This window comes from Littorina saxatilis, linkage group LG2 (assembly GCF_037325665.1).
Source record: "Littorina saxatilis isolate snail1 linkage group LG2, US_GU_Lsax_2.0, whole genome shotgun sequence".
NCBI classification, from domain to species: domain Eukaryota; kingdom Metazoa; phylum Mollusca; class Gastropoda; order Littorinimorpha; family Littorinidae; genus Littorina; species Littorina saxatilis.
Window position 1 is genome coordinate 9,332,288 of NC_090246.1, and position 23,531 is coordinate 9,355,818.

The following is a 23,531-nucleotide window of genomic DNA, read 5'->3' on the forward strand; positions in this document are numbered from 1 at the left end:
TCTAGTGGCTGTTCCGCCTGGCGTCTGGCATTATGGGGTTAGTGCTAGGACTGGTTGGTCCGGTGTCAGAATAATGTGACTGGGTGAGACATGAAGCCTGTGCTGCGACTTCTGTCTTGTGTGTGGCGCACGTTATCTGTCAAAGCAGCACCGCCCTGATATGGCCTTTCGTGGTCGGCTGGGCGTTAAGCAAACAAACAAAAAAACAAGTCGTGTAAGGCGAAATTACTACATTTAGTCAAGCTGTGGAACTCACAGAATGAAACTGAACGCACTGCATTTTTTCACAATAATCGTAGTCAGCCGATCGTGCAAAACGCAGTGAAACTGACGAGCCTGTTTAGCGCGGTAGTGGTTTCGCTGTGCTGCATAGCACGCTTTTCTGTACCTCTCTTCGTTTTAACTTTCTGAGCGTGTTTTTAATCCAAACATATCATATCTATATGTTTTTGGAATCAGGAACCGACAAGGAATAAGATGAAATTGGTTTTAAATCGATTTCGGAAATTTAATTTTGATCATAATTTATTGTATATTTTTAATTTTCAGAGCTTGTTTTTAATCCGAATATAACATATCTATATGTTTTTGGAATCAGAAAATGATGAGAAATAAGATGAACGTAAATTTGGATCGTTTTATATAAACAAAATTTAATTACAATTTTCAGATTTTTAATGACCAAAGTCATTCATTAATTGTTAAGCCACCAAGCTGAAATGCAATACCGAAGTCCGGCTTTCGTCGAAGATTGCTTTACAAAAATGTCAATCAATTTGATTGAAAAATGAGGGTGTGACAGTGCCGCCTCAACTTTTACAAAAAGCCGGATATGACGTCATCAAAAACATTTATCGAAAAAATGATAAAAACGTCCGGGGATATCATACCCAGGAACTGTCATGTAAAATTTCATAAAGATCGGTCCAGTAGTTTACTCTGAATCGCTCTACACACACACACAGACAGACAGACACACACACATACACAGACACACATACACCACGACCCTCGTCTCGATTCCCCCTCTATGTTAAATTATTTAGTCAAAACTTGACTAAATGTAAAAAGAGACAGAAAACATACCTGGTCCGTCTTGCTGATGAGGCCGAATTTGATAGGGTGACAGTCAGCGTAGAAGGCGAACATAACGACGCCGATCATACAGGCAAGGCAGACAATGACGATCAAGCCTGGCAGGTTGACAAAGAGCGCCCTGCAACACAACAAATATCACACACATGTTATAGCTCTACCGACATTCTGATGGGGTGATAGTCAGCGTAGAAGGCGAACATAACGACGCCGGTCATACAGGCTAGGCTGACAATGATGATCAAGCCTGGCAGGTTGACAAACAGTGCCCTGCAACACAAGTAACAACACATACATTTTATAACTGTGTTCTTACAGCACAAACTGCTGAATTTGTGATTGGGTGACAGTAAAAACAACTTGAAAGGCGAACATAACAATGCCGATCATACACGCGATTCTGACAATGATAATCAAGCCTGGGAGGTTGACAAACAGCGCCCTGCAGCACAACAAACAACATAGGTAGGATCAGCATCTGCTCCCGATAACAGTACATGTAGATTCAGACCCGACCCCGCCCCCCCCCCCCCCCCCCCACACACACACAAAACCAAACAAATAACTGACTTACAGGCGTGCCTTCTTGACAGACGGACAGGAGAAACAGAGTTGCATCTGGGATTCGTGGTTGATACCATACAGGTAGGCCCAGAAACACATCCCCCAAAAACACACACACACACACACACGCACGCATACACACACACACACTGACAAACACACACACACACACACACACACACACACACACACGTTCGAGGATCTGACTTACATGCGTGCCTTCTTGACGGAGGGACAGGAGAGACAACGTTGCACCTGGGCCTGATTGATACCATACAGGTAGGCCCAGAAACACATCCCCCCAACAACCATGGACCATGCCGAGTGGCGGGTCTTCGGGTCAAAGCTGAAACTGTCAGCAAAGAGCAAAACAAGTCGATCATGTAAAGCGGTATTGAAACATTCAATCAATATGTCGATCTAAAAAAAATTAAACTGAACACGCTGAATCTTTCTTCATGGAGACCAGTAAGTCAGTCGACACACAAACACACACGCACTAACACATGCACTAACACACACACACATACACACACACACACACACATACACATACACACACACACACGCACACACTCACACACACACACACACACGCACACACAAACACTCACACACACACACACAAACACACACACACACACACACACACACACAAACTTACTCGTCGAAAACAATCCTGGATCTGTTGTCAGCAATGGCCCAGGCGTTGCCAAAGCCGCCCTGTACGATTGACCCCTGGATGACCACAGCCAGGAGTCCAGCAAAGATGACCCCTGCCTGGAATGTGTCTGTCCACAGTACCGCCTTCATACCTCCCTGTTACAAATAGTGTTACATATATGTTAACATAGTGTTACATAGTGTGACACAGCTATGCATCTGATGATGAGTACATGTATAGCAGTCGTATTACACCTGCTTGGGATATGTCTGTCCACAGCACAGCCTTCATACCTCCCAAAAAATATTGTGTGCCAAAGTCCTATGAACCCATCCAGAGAGTCTTTGCCTAAACATTAAACAAAGAAAGAAAGATATGAAGAAAGAAGCAAGCAGAATAACAGAACAGAGAGAGAGAGAGAGAGAGAGAGAGAGAGAGAGAGAGAGAGAGAGAGAGAGAGAGAGAGAGAGAGAGAGAGAGAGAGAGAGAGAGAGAGAAAGAGAGAGAGAGAGAGAGAGACTTAGACTTAGACTTAGACTTAGACTTAGACTTAGAACATTTTATTCACATAAAGGGTAGACATTTTAGGCCATAGGCTTAATCTTACAATGTGCCCTTTACATTCACACAAACACATATTCACGCGTGCGCCCGACTAGAATCATAGAAACATCAACATACAGTAATAATAAATGAGAAAAGTAGTAGAAAATACATGAATGGAACATCAATAAAGCAATTACAGGATTGAACATTAATTACGCAATCACACTTGCGCACTCACACGCAGACGCACAAGGAGGAACACATATAGTACTAATAATAATATACACACAACTAAGTGCCATTCAACAAGCACACAGTGAGCCTACCAAGACAGGTAGATTTAGCATTATGTAGGCATGCAGCAGTCAATATTTCAGAGTAATAAAATAATTATAATTAACAAAGCTAGCTACAATACCGGCAGCGTAACTTATGAAGACCTCAGTATGTGTTTCCTGAGGGAGGTTTTGAATGCGTTCAATGAACGGCACGTTTGTACATTCGAAGGAAGAGAGTTCCACAGTGAAGGTCCCACAAAAGCAAAGCTAGTTTTGTATAGATCTATGCGAGTCCTTGGTAATATATATATAGATTTGTTTGACACATAGCGCTCGGAAGCTTTAGTCAAGAATGCATTTAGGTATGGTGGGGCCAGCTCATTGAGCGCCTTGTACATTAGAATTAAGATGTTGTAATCAAGCTGCTGTTGAAGTGGAAGAATATTGGCTACCTTCAACTTTTCTGACGTGGACAGATAAGGATTGGTTACAATAAGCTTAGCACCTCTTCTGTGCAAGGAGTTTAGTTTTTTCATTATATTTTCACTGGCACCGCACCATACAGTGGAGGCATAATTAATATATGATAGACAGTGTGCCACGTAAAACATTTTCAGTCCCTCCTTGTCTACAAAGGGTTTTAGTTTAGATAAGAGATGGAGATTGCTTGACAGCTTTTTACAGATATTCTTAACGTGTATGTTCCACCTAAGCTCCTGGTCAACTTCAATTCCTAGTACTCTGTGTGATGAAACCTGTTCTATAGGATCTGAGTGCAGTTTTAAGTTGAGGAGAAGGGGCGCTCTCTGATGTTTCTGTCTAGATGTGACTACCATACTGCTGGATTTTTTGGGATGCAGGGTCATTTTGTTGTTACTACACCACTGTTCAACGTCGTTGATTCCCTGCTGAAGGTCAGCCTCCACTTGAACTATTTTTTTGGACGATGAGTGAAGAGAGCTATCATCAGCAAAACGCTCACAAGATACATTTTTATTCGTAATATGCAAAGGTAGGTCGTTTATGAAGATACTAAATAAAAGTGGGCCAAGAATGGACCCCTGAGGAACTCCGCAATTTAGAACACCATCTTGTGAATATTGACCATTTAGATATACCCGCTGGGATCTGTTCGTGATGAACGATGCAAGCAACTTTACTGTATCACTGTTGTTTATATAAAACTTTAGTTTAGTTATGAGAATATTGTGATCGACTGTTTCAAACGCTTTCCTCAGATCGAGGAAAACTGCACCAACTAATTTGGAATCGTTGATAGCCGACAGCCAGGTGTCACAGAGACGGACAAGAACCGTGGAACAAGAATGAAACTTACGAAAACCAGATTGGAATTGGTAAAAAAGATCGTGGCTTTCCATGTGATGGATTACATGTTTATGGATATGCATCTCAAGAGGCTTAGAGAGCACCGATAGAACAGAGATAGGACGAAGGTTGTTGATGTCGCTAGAATCCGACGTCTTAGGAATAGGAATAACTTTAGCACATTTCCACTCCAGAGGGAAGACCTTTGTTTTAATACATAGATTGTACAAGAACGTCAGGGACTCTACTATACTGTTCAAAAAAAGAAACGCATAGCTTGTAATACTTGGTTAATTTAGTTATATGGCTACAAGGATATCCACCAAACTGCAGAAAATGTTTATCTGGTCGTCGACCTTTTGTCCATTGCCACAAGTGAGCTCTGCACGTGACGCATGCGTTATCAGTGGCTACAATGTCAAAATTACTCATTTGGCATGACCACTCGTCATGCTTCAGTGTAATCTCGTGAAACTCGGGGAATATTGAGCTCTCACCATGTCTTCCAAAACCCATAAAAGCGGATTGTTCGCCACAAAGAAATCAGACGACAATTCAGCGACGAAAGATGGCCCGATTGAGCAGAGAAGACCGCCAAATTGCATTGGGTCGTTTACAAGCAGGCCAAAGTCAAAGTGCAATCGCCAAGCACTTCCACGTGTCCCAGAGCACCATCAGTAGACTGTGGGTCAGGTTTCAAGCCACTGGCTCCGTTGCTGACTTGCCACGAGCGGGAAGACCAAGGGCGACAACTGCTGCTCACGACCGCTTCATACGGCTCCGCCACCTCCGGAATCGTTTCCTGTCGGCCTCATCTTCTGTCCAGGCTCTCCCCGGGCCACACCGATTATCGGACCAGACCGTGCGGAACCGCCTGCATGAAGCTGGTTTGAGAGCTCGCAGACCTCACAGAGGAGCTGTCCTCACCCGCCGCCATCGCCAGAACCGAGTGCAGTGGGGCAACCAGCACCTTCGCTGGACCGTCCGGAATCACTGGAGACACGTGTGGTTCAGCGACGAGTCCTACTTCCTGCTCCAGCGACATGATGGTCGGAGGAGGGTCTACCGGAGAGTAAACGAACGTTACGCGCCCAACTGTGTGGATGAGGCACCCGTTCATGGTGGTGGAGGCGTCATGGTGTGGGGGGCGATCAATACCGCTGGAAAGAGCACCCTGGTGCACGTCCAAGGGCGCATAACTGCCCAGCGATACGTGGAGGAAATTCTGCGCCCACACGCCCTTCCTCTTCTGGCTGACCAGGATGCCATATTCCAGCAGGACAACGCTCGCCCGCACACAGCACGACTCACCACCCAGTTCCTCACCGACCACCATGTCCAGGTGCTTCCCTGGCCATCCATGTCGCCAGACATGAACCCGATAGAACACCTCTGGGATGAATTGGACAGACGTGTGCGCAGGCGAGAAGAAGCGCCGGCAAATCACCGCGATCTATTGCAGGCACTTCAGGAGGAGTGGGACACCATCCCACAGCAAGATATCCGGCATCTGATCCAGTCCATGCCCAGAAGGTGCCGGGCAGTTGTTGCTGCTCAAGGCAGTCACACCCCCTACTGACTTGACAGCCTCGGCACCCAATCGTATTGATTGACTGATTGATTTGAAGATGCAAATGAACTGTGTGTGCATTCAACTGTGTCCATACCAAATTTGAAACAAATAATCTAAATATTGGATTTTCTGTTAATTTTTTCGAAAAATAAAACAAATTTGGCAAGTAGCAACTATGCGTTTCTTTTTTTGAACAGTATATATACGGAAGTGAAAGTTTTAGAAAGAAGGTACTAATAGTGTCTACGCCCACGGACTTTTTATTCTTGAGGTCAGATATATATTTCCCTACTTCATGAACTGCCAGTGCAGGGATAGGGCTCTGGTCAGCAGACCGCAGCCGGTCACTACAGAAACTCTCAAGGAGAGGGTTAGAGAACTCGTTTTGTGTGGCTATAGAATTAGATTGGGTAAGGAGGGACGCGGCGGACAAGAAGTGGTTGTTAAGCGTGTCTGGCGATGCCACGACCGAGGGCGCTAAAGACGGCTTACGCTGCTTATGCGTAACCTCGTTCATGGCACGCCAGAGGTGCGCTGTATCACAATTATTCGAAATCATCTGTTCGAAATACCTACGTTTCGAATTTTTCACTAAAACACTGATTTTGTTCCTCTGAAGTTTGTACTCGTTAGTGTTTTTGTCCTTCTTAAGCGTGTCCCTAATTTTCATAGCCTCCATTATTTCAGCTGTAATCCACCCAGGCTGCGCCTTTTGTTTAACTCTCCTCCTTCGAATGGGGGCATGCTTGTCCACAATAGGCATAAACAAGCTTTGCCACAAGGATAAGGCATCGTCAAAATTATCACAATTATGTACAGGAGAAAAGTTGACATGACTCAAATCATATAAAAAGGAAGTTTCATTAAAGTTCTTAGTTGAGCGGTACTCAAAGGTGGTATGCTCGCCCTTGGCACGCTTCCGTGGTCTCCATGACAACGTGCACATGATGGGACTGTGGTCACTGAGACTGACATCAGAGAGCCGGACGTTAGACACCCTGTTTACATTATTGGTATAGATATGATCTAGTAGGGTGGAGGAGGTGGGAGTAACTCGCGTAGGCTGCTGCACCAGTTGTTGCAGTCCAAATAAATTGCAAGTTGACTCCCAGGATGTGTGTGTTTTAAAAAGATCAATGTTGAAATCCCCTAAAAGAATATAGTCAGATTTTGGATTTGCCGCAGTGACCAAGTCCATCATGTGCACACAGTCATCATACCAGGCATAATTATAAGAGGGATTTCTGTACAAGATACAGATAAGTATGGTAGAGTCTTTAGCACTACGCTTTAGCTGAACCCACATGCTCTCCACTCCCCCGGTCTCTAGATCCGGGCGCCGCGTGACATAAGGCAATACGTCATTGTGAACATAGATGCCGAGGCCCGTCTGGGGAGAACGAGTGGCGTCCTTTCGAAGAAAAGTATAATTGGGAATGGAAAGTTCGGAATCAGATTGCAAATTTAAGCGGGTTTCCGTGAGACCAAGGAGGTGGAGGCGCGGGGGTCCGCTAAGAAGAGAGAAGATGTCATGCAACTTGTTGCCTAGGTGATACACATTAACATGACCGACACGTATGCCCGAGGAAGAATTAGCAAAATCTCTCATAGGTTATAAAACAACGCAAAATTGAAATTAAAAAGCACTATTAAACGAAAGGGGATAAGCACAAGAAACGGTGTAGGTAACACGAAACAATACCTAACAAATGTAAGAACAAAAGTCAAATAGAAAACAAGTGAAGACAAAACGGAAAAGCAAACAAGACAGGGCCGGACTACCGGGGGGGTTATGGGGGTTGCGCAACCCCCCCCCCCTAGCCTAAACATGTACCTTACTTATTTAATTTTTTTTTTATTATTGCTTATTTTATGCCGTTTCATGCAAGGAGCGACCATTTTCCTATCTCAGAATATGACCTACCAATCAGCTTCAGGGGGCTTTGCCCCCTGACCCCCACAATGAGGGGGGGGGGGGGTTCTAGGGTTTCCGGACCCCCCCCCCCCCCAGCCAAAAAATAAAAATATTGAATGAGGTATGCATTTCTTTATTTTACATTGAGTTTCAATTTTTGGGGCATTAATCAGTGACAAAATCTGCTGCCTGAAACTGGTAATGATCATCCTCAGAATGCACCAGATTGCACCATTTTTCATCCTTTTTTTCAAAATTTTCCGGGGGGGCATGCCCCCGGACCCCCCTAGCAAGCTAGGCGCTTTGCGCTGTCGGCTCGGCGCTTCGCACCCATATCTTCACAATATACTTTTGAAAAAAAACACCCATAAAATGAACTGATCCGCCCCTGCCGCCAGGGGGGACATCCCCCCTGGGCCACCACTGGCAACCCCCCCCCTCCTCTTCGCCTAGTCCGGCCCTGCAAGACTCAAACAGCCAGACGCTTTTGCCAAAGAAAATGAATCAGATGCACATGGGATCAAAATAAACCAAAACACGCAGCGCAGTTCATCAAAAAATTAATCGTCACACCGACTAAAGTCTTGGCACCACAATGGTGTGTTAACACGAGTGCAGCAGAAGCCACTAGAAAGCGTCACTAACGCATTCAAGTCACGTTCAAACGAAGCGTGACACGCAAATGTCCGGGTTAAAACAACAACAGCAGCAATAAAGGAAACCACGCTGCAATATATGCTGTCACGGGTGGTAGGTACCACACAATTAAAAACTATCTCACCGAGAAGAAGAGAGCAACACAATAATCGAGGTTTGAGGAAGATACGATCCGGAATTGTTCAGAAAGTCAAATACAGTGAATCATCAGTTCATGGCAGATTTTGGGGGCATGCATCACTGTCACATATACCCTTTTACGCACACACACATACACTCACACCCTTACACACACACGCATAAGCACACGCACACACACACACACACGTGTATCGTTAATGCATATTGTAACTTCCCATGTAAGGTGAAGGCCAGCCGGCCCCAGAAGGGGGCGGAGGGCGACCGAAGAGCCACGGATACATGTGTGGGAAATTAAAGGGATTATACCCCTGAGGCATGAAAGGATGAAGGTGATTGAATGGCGGGAATTGTGGTGCCGATGACTGCTTATGATAGCTAGCCGTGTCAGCCTCGACACTTGAGTAGTTAAGTTCCGGCCCTGATCGCGCAGCGTGCCTATCGGCCTGGTCTCTATGCGTGTCATTGGCCACACTCGGCGCCTTATCCTCATTGCCCTTGGTCTTATCACCATGGGAGACCGTGTCAGCGTAACTACGCCTGGGTGGCTGTTCGTGCGTAACATTAACACTGGCATCTCCGTCCGTATTGGCCTTAGTTTTAGCACTCTTGTTCTTGCCGAATAAGAAAGCCTTGACCTCTCTGAGGTAAAGTCCTAGACCCCTTGGGGTGAAGTGTACTTTGTCCTGTATCAGGCTAGGGTCAACCTTCCCCTCGTTGTTAGTAGACCAAACAGCGTCGTGAGGGAGAAAGGTTGTACCGTTATGCTTGCACAGATTAGCTAGTCGCTGGTTCATTTTTCGAACCGTAACTAATCTTTTCCACGGCCTCTGGGGTGGAATGGCAGAGACTGCTATATGTGCGTCAGGCACCTTACACTTGACGCAGTCCACGAGAGCACGGTAGCCGTCAGCAAAACTGGCCAGCAGTGTGGGCTGTGCCTCGACTGCAGCCACGTTGTTGGTGCCGACGTGTAGCACTACCTTGGAGATGTTGGTCGTGGTATCCAACTTGTTGAAGATATCTGCGACGTCCGCTACTTTAGCACCCCTGAGCGTTCTGACCTGCACCTCGCCACCACGATGTAGTCGTTTGGAGTTGACGTTCTTCATGTTCGAGTCTCCGATGATGAGTGTGGTGGCGGAGGGAGGCAGCTTCAGGGGGTGCGTAGTGCGGACAGACTTGAAGTCGGCCTCTGCGGTGGTGTTGTCGCCTGCAGCCTGCGATGACCCTTCAGCCGTAGACCCAGAGTGCCGGTCACGGGGAGGAGAGGGGTGGGGGGAAATAGGGTGTTGGGGGGTGGGTGGGATGTGTTGGGAACCGGGATCGGAGGGATTAGAGGTGGGTGCGGGAATAACGGCAGATAGATGAGCACTGCCGTCTTGGGCATTACGACCAATGCCATTATCAGCAGGGATCTGGGTCTGGTTGGAGGCTGGGTCACACGCAAGGCAGGACTTTTTGGCGGTGACGGTGGTGGTCTTTAGGTTTTTCACCTTCGACTTCTGCTCCAGGCTCTGGTATTGTCTTTGGAGGGTTGTAATCTGCTCCCTCTGCACCAGAACTGTCCGCTCCAGATCTTGGACAGCCCGGTCCCTCTCCTGGTTGACCACGAACTGCTTACGCTGAGCTTGGACCTTGTAGTCTTCGAGGTTTTCGCTCAGTTTCAGCAGCTGAGCCTGGAGGGCGGCGGTGATGGTGTTGTTGTCGATGCTGTCCGTCTGAACAGAGACATGGTGGGGCTCCACCTCCTGCTGACCGTCTGCGTTGTTAGACAGCCCTTCTTCTGGTGCTGCACCGACGTCAGTGTGCTCTGCTCCGTCGTCAGCAACCTCCACAGCCGCAGCATCTGGCACCTGCACTGTAGCACTGACCTCCGGGGTCGGGGACTCGGGCTGTACAGGGACAGCAGTGTCAGCTGCATCAGGGGAGGTACCGTTGGAAGCGGCGGGTATGGGTGGGGGGGAGGGAGGGTCAACAGCTGGTGGACTGGCGATCTTAGCGTGTGTATCGCCCCCAGCTGTTGGGGTTTGGAGAGTGGGGTTGTTGTCCTCAGCAGGGGATGGGAGATTGGGATCTGAGGTTACGTCAGTCACCTCAGGGATGGAGGCAGTGCTGAGCGCGGTGGCACCAGACACATCAGCGTGGCGATCCGGTTTTTCGCCGTTATCCTGCTGCTCCTCCCTGGCTGCCCACTCGATGGCCAGTGGTGTAGAGGCGGACTGAAGTTCTGCGTTGTCGCTGCTGCTTCCGTTGACGCTGGCCGCATCATCTTGAATGTTGTCGCAGCAAGGGGGAAGAGTCAGGGTCTGCTGTGCGTCTTCCCAGGCTGTCTTCACCTCTTGTTTTGACTGACGATGATCGGCAAGAAGGAGGACGACTCCCTGCAGGTTGTCAAAGTCTGACATGACCCAGTCGTTGCATTCGCCCCCTTGCACCAGCACGTTGCTCTGTTTGTAGTACAGGGTGAGAACTAGGGCTTGTTTGTTCTCCCCGTTTTCCTTCCGGTGGAACAGGCGGACCGTTGTCTGGATCACTTCGGCAGGTAGCGGACGCACATCTACTTTGGTGTCATTGTATTTTATCTGCCCCTCTGGCAGGGGCGTGATACTGGATTTGGTATCTGGTTTTGTCCAGTCTTGCCATGTGCAGGTATATCCATGGCATGGCAGGCTTACCATGTACCTGTAACGGATTACCGCCACCCACACGTAGAAAATGTCAGCCTGGGGGCGGAATGTGACCTGGATTGGGGAAAGGGTCGGAATAACCTCGGCGAGCTCGCGACCTTGCTCGCGGCTCTGAAGCCTCGTCAGCGTCATTATGTCATTGGTGCATCTTCCTCCAGCCGGCACGTGTTTACACAACACGCGTCATAGTTGAAGAGACTGGGCTGATCGGCTTTAGGCAAGCCTTTGGACAAGCCCGGCCTTTGTGATGGGTAACACTCGTAAGATGCAATCTCAAGTGCCAGGTGTGACGCCGGACAGTCTGTGGAGCGTGGCTTAAGCCTCTCAGCAAGCACTCAACGACGACACGACGCCGGATAGCGCCGTGGGGATGGCAGCTAGGCTAATTTGCGGGTCGCTGACCAGCACTGTGGTAGTGATAGTGAGTCACACGAATCAGTGGGGTGAGAAAACTGCAACACTTACTGTGACATACTTTATTTTTACAGTCCACAGTTTGTTCTTCGAATGTATATGTAGTACATCACCACCTTTACATTTACAGTCCAAAGAGTATATCACCACCTCCACTTAAAATCCGTCACAGAGACACAGAAGACAAGATCGTTGACTGGATAACAGAGTCACAGCACATCACATTCCACTTGCACTTTGCACTCAACTGTTCACGGTTACACTTTGCACTTTGCACTTTCTTCTCACAAAAGAAAAACACAACAACCGTAGTTATGAAGAACAATTCACGAATGATTAAGAAATCATATCGTAAATCTTGATAAGCTGTAGTCTATAAGACAATAAGAGAGAGAGAGAGAGAGAGAGAGAGAGAGAGAGAGAGAGAGAGAGAGAGAGAGAGAGAGAGAGAGAGAGAGAGAGAGAGAGAGAGAGAGAGAGAGAGAGAGAGAGAGAGAGAGAGAGAGAGAGAGAGAGAGAGAGAGAGAGCCTCGACGGATCTGTGATGGTTCACATGATAGTTTTCACGGGAAGGAAGAAGGCTTTCAGAGATGGACTAGAGATAGATATATCTACACAATGTTCACAGTATGGCATATACGTACGTATGTGTGTGTGTGTGTGTGTGTGTGTGTGTGTGTGTGTGTGTGTGTGTGTGTGTGTGTGTGTGTGTGTGTATATATATAGAGAGAGAGGAGAGAGAGAGAGAGAGAGAGAGAGAGAGAGAGAGAGAGAGAAAAAAGAGAGAGAGAGAAAGAGAGAGAGAGTGAGAGAGAGAGAGAGACAGACAGACAGACAGAGACAGAGAGAGACAGAGAAGGAGACAGAACGTGACAGACTGTTACACGAACACTTGAGATTGCCACAAGTTCTCAAACGTCGTATAGTTGTGTTCTTTTATTCTACGTCGCCCGTCTTCGCAGCAACAGAAAACAACTCGTCAAATTGAGTTCGAGGATTTATTCAGCATTCAATACATACAACTGCACAACATAGCAGAACTCAATTAGAAGCTTTTTTTACATACAAATCGCGCTGGCATATATAGTAAATACTCAATCTCGAGAATATTCCAGACCGAACATGATACAACTACATTATATGCGAACCGCCCATGGACTAGAATGGTGACGTTCTCTGTGACGTACATCAAAAGGTGCCGACGCCCTTAATCCGATCGAACGCCACGAACTCACACTAAAACAGCATGGTAAACAACTTGTTTTGACAGGACTAGAAAGTTCACCTGCATTCTCGTCCAAGCATAAATATTGTGTTTACAAAATATAATATCGGTACCTTCCCACAAAGTACAAATAAGTCAACTACATGCAACACACAAAACTGAACCAAAGCTCAGCAACGGTAGCGTTTCCTAACATTACCCCCAACACCAGAAGAAATTTACCTAATTTCTTTCAATCATTGAAACGCTACCTGTACACATATTATGTATACATAACAGATTGAAATCCAGGTATGTACATTAGTCTGTTGGAGAATGAACACAGTTTTACTCACATACTCGGCTGAGAAAATCTGCTCCAACATTGTCTGAACCTTTGATCGATTCCACTCGCATATCAAAGTTCTGCAAGTACATCACCCACCTCATGATACGATTATTCACAAACTTTGCAGAGTTCAGGTAGGTGAGGGGTTTGTGATCAGTCTGAAGCACGAATTTCACCCCTTGGAGGTAGAGTTCAAAGTTCTTGATTCCCCACACGATGGCTAAACACTCTTTCTCCATGGTCGAGTAGTTCTTCTCGGCTCCTGACAGCTTCTTGCTGGCATAGCTGACCGGAAACGGTTTACCTCCATGTTCTTGCATCAGCATGGCGCCAATCCCTTCGTCCGATGCGTCTGTACGCAAGATGAACTCTTTGGCAGTATCAGGAAGGCGTAGCACCGGGTCTCGTGACATCAGGTCGCGCACGGTCTGGTATGCCTTCTCCTGAGCTGGTCCCCAGAGTATTCGGTTGGGGCATCCTTTTCGGGTCATGTCCGACAAAGGCGCCGTTATGGCGGCGAAGTTTGGAATAAACTCTCTGTAGTACCCAGCCAATCCAAGGAAGGATCACACTTGCTTCTTGGTTTCAGGACGTGGCGCATTGAGGATCTTGGTGACGTTTTCCAACAAAAGCCCCTTTTGACCTTCCTTCAGTGAATGACCTATGAAGTCAACGTTGTCGGTCCCCAAAATGCACTTGCTGGGTCTCACGGTCAGATTAGCTTTTGTCAGGCGGGAAAACAGTTCCCTCAAAGTCTCCAGATGCTCCGCAAAGGTCTCCGTGTGGACTAGCAGATCATCCCAGTAGTACACAACATTCTTCATTCCTTTGAGCATTTTTCGCATTCCCCTCTTAAGGGTAGCACCACTGTTCACCATGCCAAAAGGCATCCGCAGGCACTCATACGTTCCGTCTGGAGTTGCAAAGGCGGTCTTTGGTATGTCCTCTTCGCGCACAGGAATCTGCCAATATCCCTTGCTGAGATCGATCTTTGAGAAGATCTTACTGCCAGTCAACCGTCGGAACAGATCAGCCGCCGTCGGCATTGGTTCAGGGTCAAACACGGTGATCTTATTCACTTTCCTGAAGTCAATGCATACCCTGTTTGTACCGTCTTTCTTCTTGACAACAACGGGAGATGAGTAAGGGGATAATGATTCACGGATGACCCCCATCTTCAACATGTTGTCGATGTCCTTCTTCAAGGATTCCCGAGCCTGAAACGGGATAGGGTATGGTTTCGAGCGAACAGGAACGTCAGATGTGAGGTGGACTTCATGTTCGACCAAGGACGTAGAGCCTGGAACATCAGAGAACCTATGGGTGAAGTCGCCCATAAAATCATGCAGTTCCTTCTGCTGGTCTTCTGTCAGGTCAGGTCCTAACTTGACGTCATCCACTCCCTCTTTCTTGTGGAGGTCTCCCAACTCCAGTAGTTTCTCACCGTCAAACTCGTCTAGTTCGGCTGGTTCTTCCACCATTGTTGCGACCTGTACTGCTTCCGGAGGTCTCTCCACATACAGTTTCAGGAGGTTAGCGTGGTAGATCTTGGACTTCTTGCCGACATTCACCTTGTAGTCGTTGATCCCTACCACAGCCTCAACCTCGTATGGGCCTTTCCACTGCATCAGTAGTTTGTTGTGATCAGTGGGGAGCAGTATCAGCACTTTGTTACCTGGTGTAAACTTCCTGTTTACGGCTTTGCGGTCGTAGTAGTGCTTTCCACTATCCTGAGACTTTCTCAAGTTTTCTCTCGCAATCTCGAGAGTCTCCTCCAGTTTCTCTCGCAACTCAAACACGTACTGGTTGTTCTTCACTTCAGGTGTGTCCACATCTTTCGTCCACAATTCCTTTAGTATCTGCATCGGGCCTCTCACGGTCCGCCCGTACATCAGCTCGAACGGGGAGAATCCAGTGGACTCTTGTGGCACCTCCCTGTATGCAAATAGCAAGGCATTGATGTAGCGATGCCACTGCCTTGGCTGCTCACTGCATAGTTTCTTCAGCGTGGACTTCAGCGTCGCATTGAATTTTTCTACCAGCCCATTGCACATCGGGTGATAGGGTGTCGTAGTCAAGTGACGAATGCTCAGCAGCCTGTTGACCTCTTCCATGCATTCAGAGACAAACTGTGTCCCCAGGTCTGTGAGGATCTCTTCAGGAACCCCAATTCTGCTGAAAATGTCCACAAGTGCCTCGGCAACAGTCTCGGTGTCAATTTTCTTCAGAGGCACGGCTTCTGGGTACCTGGTTGCATAGTCTACCAGGGTCAGTACCCAACGATGACCCTCTTCACTTGGCGGTTTGATCTCGCCGATGAGGTCCATGGCCACCCTCTTGAAGGGTCGGTCGATCAAAGGCATCTTCTGCAACGGCACTTTCGGGACCCTTCCTCGAGGTATGGTTTTCTGGCAAATATCGCACGATCGGCAGAATCGAGTCACATCTGCATGCAGTCCTGGCCAGTAAAACGCAGCCTGGATTCTGTCCGATGTCTTCTTGACACCCAGGTGACCTCCCATAATAGAGTCGTGGGCCACCTCCATCACCTGGCGCCTAAGTGGTTGAGGCACCAGAACTTGACGTAATGGCTTCTCACCGTTGACTCTCGGGTGCTGGAACACTCTGTACAGGATCTTGGCCTTTACTTCAAAGTGCACAGTGCCTTCGCCCTTAGTCATCTCCTTGACAGGACGACTCCTGTACTTTGTCAAGGTCAAATCTAGCTGAATCAGCCGATCCCTGTCCACGACAGCAGTTGCAGAACTGTTGGTGACCCTGAGTGGCGTAGTTGTTTTGTCCTTCTTCGCCTGGGCTCTGGTCGTCACAGCGCTTACAACCTGCGGCTGGTCGCGGCGATGCACAGTTGCTCTGTCATCTCGTAACAGTTCGCTGATATCTTCATTCGCGAATGGCAGTGGGTCTTCCTCCTCAGCAGCAGGCTGAGCTGAGCCCATTCTCCATTCGAAATCAGGGTCATCAGGACGTCTCGCACCCCCAATGTTCCCAATTAGTAGATCGTACAAGGGCTTCTTCAGGCAGACGGCCTCAACTTCTCCGGTGAAGTCTGGAGTATCGATCTGGTCCTTTCCGTCAGCAAATGCTGGAAGTTCCGGTGCCCTGTGTAGCATTTGCTGCTGGTTATCTCTTAGGCGTGGTGCCTCGTGCTCATTTTGAACACGCGCCATTTCTGTCTGAAGCTCTAAGCGCTTCATCTCCATTTTTATTTGGAGCTCTAAGCGTTTCAGCTCTATTTGCCTTTCTTCACGCTGTGCTTCTCTTTCTCTTTCTTCACGCTCACGCTGCGCTTGTCGTTCTTCACGCTCACGCTGCGCTTGTCTTTCTTCACGCTGCACTTGTCTTTCTTCACGCTGCGCTTGTCTTTCTTTTTCTTCTCGCTCACGCTGCGCTTGTCTTTCTTCACGCTGCGCCAGCAGTCGTGTCTGGGACTCAACGAACTCCGTCAACTGCTTGCCTTTTAGTCCCAGTTCAATTCCTTTTCCCCAGAACTCAGCCATTCTGGTCTTTTCCGGTGCGTTCGTCTGTATTCTTTCACAGCCCCGAACGTAGACGAATGTAGTCTTCTAAAAGAACACAGTCTCTACTGCATCTCCGATGCTTCTCTCGTCGCTGGTCACCTTCGTAGACGCAGGCTGCCACCCTCCTCGTCTAACGTGACGGCGCACTCTGCTGACGATACGTACACGATGTACCCCAGTCGTATTTCGTAGTATTAATGCACTAGCTCCGCGACGAAGTCCGTCTCGTCCAAACGGCAGCTAACCTCTGTAATCCCGATACACTCCGGCGTCGCTCACCGTACCGAGCTGCGGCGATTACCAAACTCTTCACCAGTCACACCGAATCCACGGTTCCGTAGTCTCAATACTGATCCCTCAGGATACACCCGATTGATGGCTACCTCCTGTAACTGTCTTGACACTGGTCCTTGTTGCTGGAAAACCCTTGGCGTTAAACGTAGATCCTTGGCTTGGCCCCCAATTGTTACACGAACACTTGAGATTGCCACAAGTTCTCAAACGTCGTATAGTTGTGTTCTTTTATTCTACGTCGCCCGTCTTCGCAGCAACAGAAAACAACTCGTCAAATTGAGTTCGAGGATTTATTCAGCATTCAATACATACAACTGCACAACATAGCAGAACTCAAATAGAAGCTTTTTTTACATACAAATCGCGCTGGCATATATAGTAAATACTCAATCTCGAGAATATTCCAGACCGAACATGATACAACTACATTATATGCGAACCGCCCATGGACTAGAATGGTGACGTTCTCTGTGACGTACATCAAAAGGTGCCGACGCCCTTAATCCGATCGAACGCCACGAACTCACACTAAAACAGCATGGTAAACAACTTGTTTTGACAGGACTAGAAAGTTCACCTGCATTCTCGTCCAAGCATAAATATTGTGTTTACAAAATATAATATCGGTACCTTCCCACAAAGTACAAATAAGTCAACTACATGCAACACACAAAACTGAACCAAAGCTCAGCAACGGTAGCGTTTCCTAACACAGACACACATACAAAGAAGGAGAGAGTGGAAGACAAAATAAAACGAAGCTTACCAGAGTGGTGTAGAAGGTGACGACAACGCCCATGCCCACCACAGAACCCCAGAGGTTTAATCCCGTCACTGAAAACAACAAGTCACTCATATCATTAATTCATTCAAATGAAAACTGCCTGCGTTTATTCTTGCGCACTCATTCAAACCTTGGCAGGCGTGCACGAAGCGAAACTGGGTGCCGTATATATACAACCGCACAACAAGCCGCCGGGTCTGATCGGTTACAATAACAACAAATCTCAAATTCAACCAATCCGATCCCGCGGTTGGGTACCACCTATTTTGTTAGCACACATTTTCGCTTCGTTTACCACAGCCCTGATTTCTGTTGCAATACAAGAAGCATCACACTTAAAAATTACTGACTGCGAATCGACAATGCATGCGCGGTACAGGCACACAGGCACACAGGTAGACGGCCGGCAAGCACAGACACACTCACACACGCACACACATACGCTCGCACTTACAGAGACATTTATGCACGTACAAACACACACACACACACGCACGCACGCACACACACACACACACACACACACACACACACACACACACACACACACGCACAGACACACACACACTGTCACAAAGATGTGAGTAGGATAGTTGTGATGTGAAGCATGTCGTGATTTTAACCTCCCTAAAGATTGAATTGGGATATGCTGGGACACGTTTGAAGCGATATCACGGGTTTCGTGTGTTGCACGAGAAAACCCTAGTTTGACATGAGTTGTGTTTATGAGAAATGTAGCTGGTTTTGGTTTAATAACGTCACAACGTTGTAGATGCTCGACCGAGCAAGATGTTTCTAGCGTGTGTCAAGTTTGTCGGGGACAAACACTCTTTCAAGAGACGGGTCTCTTAAGGTAAATGATTTCCTATGTTGTATATTATTGAAGCTTGAATACATAGCTGGAATGTAAATGTAAGTGTATACAAAGTGCACTAAATTTTAGTGTGAAGTTAAAGAGAATTCTTGTTGTGATTGTATTATGGTTTTTGTTGGGAAATTCTTGAACATAACTGTTGTTACGCATTTATGTTATGTTTAAGACAGTGATACTATGCGGTGCCGGACCCAGGGGGGGGGGGGGGGGTTCCAGGGGTTCCGGAACCCCACCCCTGGAAAAAGCATGTACCTTTGAGTTTTTTTTTTGGTTTTTTTTTTTTAAATAAATTTTGTGTGTGTCTCTAACAAATGTTATTCAATGTGAAATCCGATGAGAAAAAGGTACCCCCCCCCCCCCCCCCCACCAACTCACACTGACAGACCTTAACCCTCAAAACAAGGCCCAGAATGCACCAGATTGCACAGATTTTAACCGTTTTTCAAAAATTTTCTGGGGTAGCATGCCCCCGGACCCCGCTAGTTCGCGCAGGCTCGTGGCTTCGCCACTTCGCTGATTTGCCCCCCCCCCCAAAAGGAGGACCCCCCCCCCTTACAACTCATTTGGTCCGGCCCTGCTATGTATGGTTGTGTCATTAGTGGATTAAGTGATTCATGGATTAAGTATAGTTTGGATATTGACTGTGGACGGAATGTGAATGTAGAATGAACGAGAGAGATGATGCATGAATGTTTAGGAAGAGGAGATGGTTTAAGAGAATGTTGTATTAAGACTTGGGTTAATTCTTTAGGAGTTTCCATGACGAGAGTTCATGAGCGTGAGCGAGGGATGGACCTCACACGGAAGAGGCGTGATTATGGTGGAGAGAGAGACCACATCGGCGCAGATGGCTGGACGGAGGAGTCTCCATCATCACCGGTCGTAGAGACGACGGTTCTTTTCGTTAATGGCGAAAGTGTTTCTCGGGGAGAAACGTGAAGGGTGCATGTTGGCATCTAAAAGGAGAGTTTCTGGGAATTCATCGTCTTCGTGGATTCAGCGGCACAAGGTGTAAATGACGACATGTAGTGAGCCGTGATACGAACTCGTGAGTGTCTGTCAACACTTTACCTTGTGCAGTAATTAATTATTGAAATAATTTCTTTATATCATGACAGTGTGTGGGGAGTGATTGTAAAGAAATTGCATGAACGGTGTGGACGAGACGTTGATTGGTATTGATGTTGTTTTCTTTAGGTGAAGAATTGTGTTATAATTTGTGTGAGGAAAATAATAAGTCTGCATCCTCCCAAATTCTGTGTTTGGAGTGTTTTGGTGTGAAGATTGAAGAGTCAGTGTAATAAGATAGGGCAGAACACGTATACAGAAAAGTAACTCCTTATTCACACTACAATCCACTTCATGACACAGACAGACACACACACACACACACACACACACACACACACACACACACACACACACACACACACACACCCACACACACACCCACACACACAGTCAAGAACTTACCAGCATTTAGGGCCAGCGATGGAGCGTACAATAGAAACGCCATATACAGTAACTGAAACAGACAGTAGTTTTAACACAAGAAAAGGTTCCCATAAAAAAAGGTACGTAAGCGTTCGAAATATAGACTGTAATACCCCGCCCCCCCACCCCCCCCCCCCCCCCCCCCAATAAATTTCGTCAAATAAACATGCTTACCGTGATTCACCAGTGCTTAAACTGAACTGGTGAGTCACGGTATAGTATGTGTAATTAAATGTTATGAGTAAAATATCTCCTGGCACCTGAGCGTATAAAGTTCATTGATTTAAACAAACGACTTTTATCCTTCAATTAAACTCCGCAAAAAATACGAAACGCAATCAAAGACACACACACGCACGCACGCACGCACGCACGCACGCACGCACGCACGCACGCATGCACGCACGCACGCACGCACACACGCACGCACGCACACACGCACACACACACACGTACACACACACACACACACACACACACACACACACACACGTACACACACACAATTTCAATAAGACACACACGCTTTACTGTCTATATTCTTGCTTCCTGGTAAAAGTAGGAGGGATGTAGGCACACAAGGTGTATATTTCTTGCACCTGTGTCAGGATCTCACCATTTGCAGGACCAGCAGACAGGAACCAAGGATTCTCACAGGCTTGCTGAAGCGCATCTCCAGGTACTGTAACGCAGCAGAAGTAAACAAGTCGCGTAAGGCGAAAATACAATATTTAGTCAAGTAGCTGTCATTTTTCAGCAAGACCGTATACTCGTAGCATCGTCAGTCCACCGCTCATGGCAAAGGCAGTGAAATTGACAAGAAGAGCGGGGTAGTAGTTGCGCTAAGAAGGATAGCACGCTTTTCTGTACCTCTCTTTGTTTTAACTTTCTGAGCATGTTTTTAATCCAAACATATCATATCTATATGTTTTTCGAATCAGGAACCGACAAGGAATAAGATGAAAGTGTTTTTAAATTGATTTGGAACATTTAATTTTGATAATAATTTTTATATATTTAATTTTCAGAGCTTGTTTTGAATCCGAATATAACATATTTATATGTTTTTGGAATCAGCAAATGATGGAGAATAAGATAAACGTAAATTTGGATCGTTTTATAAATTTTTATTTTTTTTTACGATTTTCCGATTTTTAATGACCAAAGTCATTAATTAATTTTTAAGCCACCAAGCTGAAATGCAATACCGAACCCCGGGCTTCGTCGAAGATTACTTGACCAAAATTTGAACCAATTTGGTTGAAAAATGAGGGCGTGACAGTGCCGCCTCAACTTTCACGAAAAGCCGGATATGACGTCATCAAAGACATTTATCAAAAAAATGAAAAAAACGTTCGGGCATTTCATACCCAGGAACTCTCATGTCAAATTTCATAAAGATCGGTCCAGTAGTTTAGTCTGAATCGCTCTACACACACACACACACGCACACACACACACACATACACCACGACCCTCGTTTCGATTCCCCCTCGATGTTAAAATATTTAGTCAAAACTTGACTAAATATAAAAACACACCGTTGAAGAGAAATACCTTCCTTCCAGTGAAAACTATTCAAAACAACAAAGTGGCGGTGAGTGAAATGAAAAAAGTTGAAAAAACAAACAAACACAACAAGAAGGGCAAAGCCCATACGACTCACATGCTTTACACATTTTTCCTACCAAAATACATGTGACCTTGACCCAAGGTCAAGGTCATCCAAGGTCATGCAACACAAAGCTGTTAATTCAAGACATAGGAAGTACAATGGTGCTTATTGGCTCTTTCTACCATGAGATATGGTCACTTTTAGTGGTTCACTACCTTATTTTGGTCACATTTCATAAGGGTCAAAGTGACCTTGACCTTGATCATATGTGACCAAATGTGTCTCATGATGAAAGCATAACATGTGCCCCACATAATTTTTAAGTTTGAAACAGTTATCTTCCATAGTTCAGGGTCAAGGTCACTTCAAAATATGTATACAATCCAACTTTGAAGAGCTCCTGTGACCTTGACCTTGAAGCAAGGTAAACCAAACTGGTATCAAAAGATGGGGCTCACTTTGCCCTATATATCATATATAGGTGAGGTATTGAATCTCAAAAACTTCAGAGAAAATGGGAAAAATGTGAAAAATAGCTGTTTTTTAGGCAACATTTATGGCCCCTGCGACCTTGACCTTGAAGCAAGGTCAAGATGCTATGTATGTTTTTTGGGGCCTTATCATCATACACCATCTTGCCAAATCTGGTACTGATAGACTGAATAGTGTCCAAGAAATATCCAACGTTAAAGTTTTCCGGACGGCCGGACGGACGGCCGGACGGACGGCCGGACGGACGGCCGGCCGGACGGACGGACGGACGACTCGGGTGAGTACATAGACTCACTTTTGCTTCGCATGTGAGTCAAAAACAAAGAGATTGCGAACGTTCCAAAATTCAGAATAAAAAAACAATAAAGGTAAGTTGTCGGAACGTTTGTTATTGACAAAACAATACGTTACAGTCACAAACAACATGTTTCAACAACTTAACTTTCTTGTTTTTTGATTTTGAAAAAACAAAAGAAATCTGTACTTACCAAGACAAGGACAGCACACAAAAACCCCAAAATGAAATGTTCACCTATGGAGGCTTCTTCGGGACCACACACAAAATTTAATACATACAATCAATCAATCAATCAATGACGCTTATATCGCGCATATTCCGTGGGTACAGTTCTAGGCGCTCTGCAGTGATGCCGTGTGAGATGAAATTTTATACGGCCAGTAGATTGCAGCCATTTCGGCGCATATTTACAAAGAAAAACAACAAGTCGCGTAAGGCGAAAATACAATATTTAGTCAAGTAGCTGTCGAACTCACAGAATGAAACTGAACGCAATGCCATTTTTCAGCAAGACCGTATACTCGTAGCATCGTCAGTCCACCGCTCATGGCAAAGGCAGTGAAATTGACAAGAAGAGCGGGGTAGTAGTTGCGCTAAGAAGGATAGCACGCTTTTCTGTACCTCTCTTTGTTTTAACTTTCTGAGCGTGTTTTTAATCCAAACATATCATATCTATATGTTTTTGGAATCAGGAACCGACAAGGAATAAGATGAAAGTGTTTTTAAAT

At 46.4% G+C, this 23,531-nt stretch overlaps 1 protein-coding gene across 1 annotated transcript in view; it reads right to left on the reverse strand.

The window, feature by feature from the left end:
- The window catches only part of LOC138958159 (sodium-coupled monocarboxylate transporter 1-like), a 74,104-nt gene that overhangs the window by 36,769 nt on the left and 13,804 nt on the right, over positions 1-23,531 (reverse strand). The window contains exons 3-8 of the mRNA XM_070329240.1: positions 21,015-21,080; positions 20,378-20,429; positions 18,013-18,080; positions 2,324-2,478; positions 1,871-2,011; positions 1,087-1,216 (exon numbers count right to left, since the gene is read on the reverse strand). Coding sequence (XP_070185341.1) covers positions 1,087-1,216; positions 1,871-2,011; positions 2,324-2,478; positions 18,013-18,080; positions 20,378-20,429; positions 21,015-21,080 — 612 coding nt within the window. The remainder of the gene's footprint in view (positions 1-1,086; positions 1,217-1,870; positions 2,012-2,323; positions 2,479-18,012; positions 18,081-20,377; positions 20,430-21,014; positions 21,081-23,531) is intronic.